This window comes from Cucumis sativus, chromosome 3 (assembly GCF_000004075.3).
Source record: "Cucumis sativus cultivar 9930 chromosome 3, Cucumber_9930_V3, whole genome shotgun sequence".
Taxonomy (NCBI): Eukaryota; Viridiplantae; Streptophyta; class Magnoliopsida; order Cucurbitales; family Cucurbitaceae; genus Cucumis; species Cucumis sativus.
In genome coordinates, this window is record NC_026657.2 from 23239333 (window position 1) to 23246687 (window position 7355).

Consider the following 7355-nt stretch of genomic DNA (forward strand, 5'->3'; position numbering starts at 1 on the left):
TTTACATTTTTAAAGATTGCAAATGCCAGACACTAGAAAGAAATGTTCATCGATGGACTTCCAAGCTTCATGGCAAAACGAAACTCCCTCAACAAAATGCACCCTGGGCAAATACCTTGGGAAAGCCTTACTTATGCTCAATTAACTTCTAAAATCATAGAGTGTGGTCTAACTATCCGCAATGAGATAAAAATTCAAAAGTTGAGAGATCAATTAATAAAAATGGAGGGATCGTTTAATAAAATTTGGAAGATGGTCTAATAAATCTTTGTCAATATTTTGTTTTAATAAATTTTTGTTGAACTACACCATCTTTTAACTTTTATTAAATGATTTTTTTTTTGTTAAACTATCTTTTAACTTTTTATTAAACAGTTTCTTACTTTTATTAAGCGATCTCTCAACTAATTTTATTAGGTGATCTCCTAAATTTTATTAAACAATGTCCCTAATTTTCTTAAACGATTTCACAACTTTTATTAAGGGATCTTCCAACCTATACTAAGCAATCTCTCATCTTTTATTAATTAGTTTCTTAACTTTCATTACCCAATCTCTCATGTTTATCAAAGGAGGCTCAACTTTTATTGAGTGATCTTCCAAATTTTATTAAAACATTTATAGAAAGACAAACTGTAAGGAAGGAAGATAACGACAAGTGAGTTTCCATTTAATACTACTTTCCATTCCATAATAAGAGGTAAAAATGACCTTTCGTATGACAAAAAGGGGACAGGATGTATAAGTTTTATAGAAATGGGTAAAAGTTTTTGCCTTTGCGTTGGTAATATTTTACTTGTATTCCATTGTTTCGGGTCCTCTTCTCTAACTTTCTTATGAATTAACATGTTGAATAATCAACATTCAATTCATTTTGTACTCGTCAACTGTTGACTGCTATGCATATTTGAGGTGATTTTTTTCTATACCAATTTCCTGGAAATTCCATCTCTGTCTTTGTTTTCTCTTCATAATCCTTCAATGATTCTTCTTTTTTCCCCAGGAATTGAAGACCCATTTGCTTTCCAAGATGGAGGGATCGACCAAGAACGTCTTACTTTCTTCCGGTGGGGATGAGATCTCCAAGAATCTGGCTCTTCATCTTGCCAGAAGGGGTTGCAGGTTCAGCATCCAACTTATAACTTGATGGTTCTGTTTGCATATTTATTGAGGAAATTGAGAGATATGGAGGCATTCATACCTTTTGTTATGGGGTTTCTCTCTTCTGTTTTGTATGCCTCTTTAATGCATTTTTTATTCGCAGTTGTTAACCTTGTATCCATCTTTTTCATGGCTATGTCCAGATTAGTTTTGATTGGAAATGAGTGTGTTCTTCAGAGCATGAGTAAGATGATAGCGGAATCGTTAAAGGGTGTACTGCCAATTGAGGTTGTTGGGGTGGACATGGAAGAAGAGAGAGAGGCGGCTTTTGATGAGGCTGTGAACAGGGCATGCGGTATTTTGGGAACTTTGGATGCTTTCGTCCATGCTTATTCTTATGAAGGTACAACCCTTCTCTCTCTTTCCTCCATACTTTCTTTTCATTACAATGATGTAGTAAGGTTGCTATGTTGTTTTTGGTTTGATTGTTTAGGGTTCTTTATATTAGTTAGGTGTTGATTCTTTGTTTGGGCATGTTTTGATATTGTGGGGAAGATTGAATACAGATTTTCGGTGTATATTGGAAAGAGGTTAGGCTACACCATCCTGACTTTTCTGAAGTATGTGCTCATAGCTTTTGGTGCACTCAGTGACTGTTTACAGATATCGGTTTATTTCACTGAGCTTAGAACTGAAGCTAGAAGGGTCTTTCTGAGAGTTAATGGTTTTAGTATGGATTCTAATTTCAAATGAGAATTTACGTTCAAAAGGCTTCTGAGGCATATGTTTTCAGGTTGCCTTCGGGCCTCGGGGTAGCTTCAAACCTTATCCCTCCCTTGTGTTGTAAATACAACAGGCACAAAGTCTTTTGTTGCGCCTTTGTGAGAATGCAATGGGGGCTTGAGGCTTACAATATGTATGCCTATGTAAGCCTATGTAATAGTTAGAAGAATGATGTTAAATTGTTCTCTTGAAAAAAGTTTTCATATTTACCATTGCGTATGTGTGTATATGTGGTTTTTTTCTTTCTTTAAAATTCAAATTAAGTCTTATGCCTCATGCTTCCCTCAAAGAAAATAAAATTAAAAATAATGCAATGCAGCTTTTAGCCGTTTAAAGCATTGGCAAGAACAGAAAGGAGTTGTTCTCTTAAGCCTTAATTGTGTGTGTATATGTACTTTTTTTATCTGTATAGAGTTTCTTCCATTTTTCCTATGGTATATTGATTTTTAATTGTTTAGTATCACTCAATATTTGACAAAAGTAGTTGACAAATGATCTTTAGAAGTCCACTCTGTTCTACTCATAAGAAAAGTCTGCTGCAAGTAAATGGTGTATCAACAAGCGGAACATCGTGAAAATCTTTTTTCTTCAGGACAAAGTTTTGAAGAGCCCTCCCTTTCTTAATGAAGAACCAAGGAATTACCGTCCATTTTATCTTCCATAAATTTCTTCGACATGTCTTTTGTGGATGCTCCATGCAACAATTAAGAACACTTAAAATGTAATTATTGCTATCTTGGTTTGAAATGAAATAAACTTCATTTACAAAAAAATAGGATTTTATCAGTACACTTGTCATCCTCTCTGTCGAGCCATTGAGACAATATGATGCCTTTTAATAGAACCAAGCCAGAATTTAAGGAAAAACAATTAGCTTTTAAAAACTAGTGCCACGTACAATTGTATGCATATTAATTGGTTTACATTTTCTTTAAGATATAATACTGAACTCTGCTATTGGATGATGAAAATTAGGATGTAGAAATTCTTTGAAAGCTATTCTACTGTAAACCGCGTTAACTGCACTGTGTTTGAAGCAGGTCCCATACAAGATGCTTTACAACTATCTGAAGAGGAATTCAAAAAGATTGTTAAGATAAATTTGATGGCCTCATGGTTTCTGATGAAGGCTGTTTGTCGAAGAATGCGAGACCAGAAATCAGGAGGTTCAGTAATTTTTTTAACCACCTTAATTGGTGCTGAGAGGGGATTGTATCCAGGAGGAGCTGCATATGGATCATGCTCAGCAGGCTTACAGCAGTTAGCTCGAGTAAGTAGTTGTCAACTTGTCATTGGTTGCTGCCTCTGGTGATTCTTCTTTGTTTCATTGCAGCTATTATTTTTTGCTTGCTGGGCTCCTTTTTCACGAGTGTATTTCTGCATCATTAGTTGTTAGAATAAGTTATTCATACGTCAGACTTCATCTTCCCCACTTGGCATCTTAATATATTCTTTTATATACCTTGAAGTTGTTGAGTCTATGCGACATATATTCATTTCAATGGTGTTTAACTACAATCTGGCTGATATTCTCTCGTCATACCCATAGTTGTCAATTGTCGATTTTTCTGTTCACCATCACCTCACTCCCTTGAATAACAAAGCTACTTGGTATGTCAAGACGAGATGAGGGTTTAAAGAAATGGTTGAGCTATGAGTAGGGGATAGATTTCAATCAAAAGCCCAAAAAGAAGATTTAAAATGCACCAAGATTTAACATCTTCCATGAGCTATCTACCTCTATAGATGTTCTTCTTTTCCTTAGATTTTTCGGCGTCTCAGATTGTCTCACAATGCCTTCTAACACAATAAAAAACCTTGCTACATACATTTCATAAATCATCTGAGAAACTTTTTGAAAGTCTTATAGAACCGAACTATATTGAACCTGAGAAATCTTTGATTCCGGAAAGATGGCGATATATTCTTGTGTATAGTTTGAATTGAAATGGAAAGATTTATGTAGTCAAGTCCAGCCCTTCAAATGAGCTTTGTTGCTTTTATTTTTCTTAAATGCTGTTAATTAGAAATCAGAACAAAAGATCTTTAATCTAGTGTATCTTGAACTAGTTATGGTACAAGGTTTATAGTGCTGTTTTTTTGTTGGAAACAAACTTGACCAACCCTCTTTTGTAAATTAGTCTGATTGTAGAAAAGATTGAAATCACAGTTGAAGTTGCAATCCTAAAAATTATACAAATCACCCAAATTTCAGTTTTTTGCAAGGGTTGGACTTTCCAGTAGAGATTTTTCAAAATTCCACTGGGGGAATAACCTGATCTCTGTTTGTCCTTGAATTTCCCTGACATGATAACATGTATGATGGATTTTTCTAGACTTCAGCTCTGGATGTTGGAAAGTATAAGATCAGGGTCAACGCAATCGCTCGTGGATTGCACCTGGATGATGGATATCCTGTATCAGTGGGCAAGGAACGTGCAGAGAAGCAAGTCAAGGATGCAGCCCCGCTAGAAAGATGGCTCGATGTCAAGGATGATTTAGCTTCAACTGTCATTTATCTAATCAGCGATGGGTCACGGTACATGACTGGAACAACCATCTTTGTTGATGGGGCACAGTCTCTAGTGAGGCCACGCATGCGCTCATATATGTAGTCCTGGTTATATTTGGTGGATGGTCAGCCTTTGGTGAGAACACCTATTTGTTTAAAACCATCTTTCATATGGATGAACATCTTGTTTCTGTGAGTTATTGTTTAAGTCCTGAATCTTTTGTTTCTGCTGGGTAGGGGGTGGATGTAGGCCATTGTTGATTCACTCAACCACTGTAACTGGAGCTGTTGTTCAACTAATGAATAATGTCCTCATAGGCTCTGTATTTGCTCGACCATTCTCGTGAATAAAGTCGAGGTATGCCCGGGGGTGCTTCCTTTAAATCAATTATTCTCTTCTTGATTCACTCAACCCATTGAGACTGTTTCCCCCTAGTACTCATGAATAAATTTGAAGTTCAGTGAAAGTATGTTTGAGTTGATCATTTCTTTAAAAAGCCTTTTTTTCTTCATTCATAGTTGAAGTTATCTCTTTTCCAAAATTCCAGTTTATAAATAGTGATTTCAAACTGTAATTTCAATTTTACAAGGGACTGCGAATGCAAAGCCCTTGGTCAGGGGCAAAGCAAAGGAAACAATGCAACATGAAATTTGGTTTGTGTATATATATACACTACAATAGGTGTAGGGTTCAAATTATAGACGTTTTGGTTGTTGATATGTCCAGTTGAGTTATGTGTTAGTAGCATCTAACACATCACATGCTCTGTGTGAGACAACTTGATGAATTTGAGTGGTGTTTGAAAGGCGAACTAGTCCAATAATTTCATGTGCCAAAATGTGGTTAAGCTTGTAGCAAAAAGCTTCTTGATTAATTAAATCAATTGTAAACAAACAAAAACAATTGGCATTGACATGAATTTGTTTTCGGTAAGAGATTTGAACTTGAGATGTTTTAGATAAAGATTAGCAAAACAACAATAATGTAATTATTTAAACTTTTTAAAGATTTCATGATGCATATGTAAGGATTCAACTTGCTTACTTCACTAATTCTCCCTTACAATGGCCAAAAACAGAGGTAGCCCTCTGCTATCTTTATTTATATATAGCCAAAATGAGTACAGAAAAACATAAAGATTCAAGAAGAAACAAGGAATAATAAAGACAAACCCAACTTCCTCTAGGGAAAGACTGGATATTTCTCTAGGCTAAGCAGCCGCCAACTTCAGGATAAAATAAAACCTACCTCCCCTAGACCTAAAAAACCTATTTATATTCCTTCTCTCATCTTTCTCTTATTTATGTGCTTGGGCCTCACCTGCACGATCTCCCCCTCTTTTTCCTTCCTCATTATTAATTTGTCCAATTACTTTTCTGCCCCTCCTTTGATATGTATGAATAATTGGAGGTCTTACAGCATACTTGTGAGAAACACGATAATAGATGCATGAAGCTAGTGGAACAAGGCATAAGACACTATGACTGTTTTCATTGAAGAAGCTAGATATAAGGTGTCTCGAAGATAAAAAGATGTTTCATAAATGGGTGAGATGATATGAAATTAGGGAGCAATTGACATGTTAAACCGAGGAGTAACTTATTCACTAACATATGTGGTATGTTTCAAATGTTAAAATCAAATTAATTCACCCTTCGTTTTAGTTTTTAAGAATGGGGAATGGGGAAGAAGGTGAAAAGAAGAAAGGGAGGAGAAAAATGTGGAAGAGAAAAAAAAAGAAAAAAAAAGCAATATGGTTATCCAATAAACTCAAACTTCATGGCTTAATCTCTAAAGAGTTTGAATGATCTAAATGTTACTAATTTAGTTTAAATGAATTGAAAAGAAATGAGTTTTCTGAAAAATATTAATTTTTTTAATTTAGTTTAAATGGAGCTTAATCTGTAATAGACATATATAAATATCTATCGAAGTTTATCACGATCTATCACAAATATAATATTTATAAAATAATTAACTAATTTTGGGTACGTTTAAGAGCATTTCCAAATTTGGTTGATGAACTTTAACGTGCATTCAAACCTGTTTCTAATAAATTTCATCAATTTTCAAATAATGGGTCCCAACATTTAAAACAATAAAGATAAACTAATTAATTTAGTGCCAAATATATCTTCAAAATTTTAATTCGTGCCTTATTGACTTATTTGATTTTTTAAGAAACTCACAAATTTATAATATGCAAAACTAAATGTGAAAAATTCAACTTTCATTTTGAAAATGTTTATTTAACACAACTCGGAGATGAAGGATTTCAAAGATAAAATCTCTAGTTCTCAAGAATATACAGATGGTAGTTAAGTTGAACTCATATTGGCAATTTAATTTTCATTGAATAAGTAAAACTTATTAAAAATAAAATTTGAAGTGGAATGAACAATTTTAGAGTTAAGAAATTATTGATCAACATAAATTAAATATATATAGCAAAATGAACCAAATATTTACAAAATATCAAAGTATATCTATAATGAACTGAACTGCAATAGACTAAGTTGATAAAAGACAATGCGAGAGACAATGGAATGTCAATAACTTATGAAAAGAATAGGGTATGAGTGCTATAAGTAATACTCGTTAACATCATTTTTCTAAAAATATTTTGGGCAAAATGACATTATAATGATACAATTGAGGTTATTTATGAAAAATTAATACTACAAAAAGACATCTGAAAATATATTATATATACACAGTGGCGGATCTAGAAAATTTATTGACAGGAGCTGGTTGAAAGGAAGGCTAACAAACATAATTACCACTAAACTGTCTACAAATATTAAACAGTAATTGATTTTATTTATACATATTATATAAAGAAGACAATAAAATTGAGGGGAGACTCGAGTCTTCCTGGACCTATACTAAATCTGTCGGTGTATATACACATGTATATTGACAAAATTTTGGAGAATATTTATAGATATAGTAAGGGGC

General features: G+C 33.7%; 1 protein-coding gene across 1 annotated transcript; it reads left to right on the forward strand.

Annotated features, from left to right (window-relative positions):
* The first annotated feature begins 755 nt into the window (after positions 1–755).
* Positions 756–4908, forward strand: LOC101219109 (3-oxoacyl-[acyl-carrier-protein] reductase FabG). Its single transcript, XM_011653247.2, has 6 exons — positions 756–912; positions 1004–1122; positions 1305–1504; positions 2925–3154; positions 4221–4532; positions 4634–4908. The coding sequence occupies exons 2-5, from the start codon at positions 1031–1033 to the stop codon at positions 4497–4499; spliced, it is 801 nt and encodes a 266-aa protein (XP_011651549.1). The 5' UTR covers positions 756–912; positions 1004–1030; the 3' UTR covers positions 4500–4532; positions 4634–4908.
* The last annotated feature ends 2447 nt before the right edge of the window (positions 4909–7355 follow it).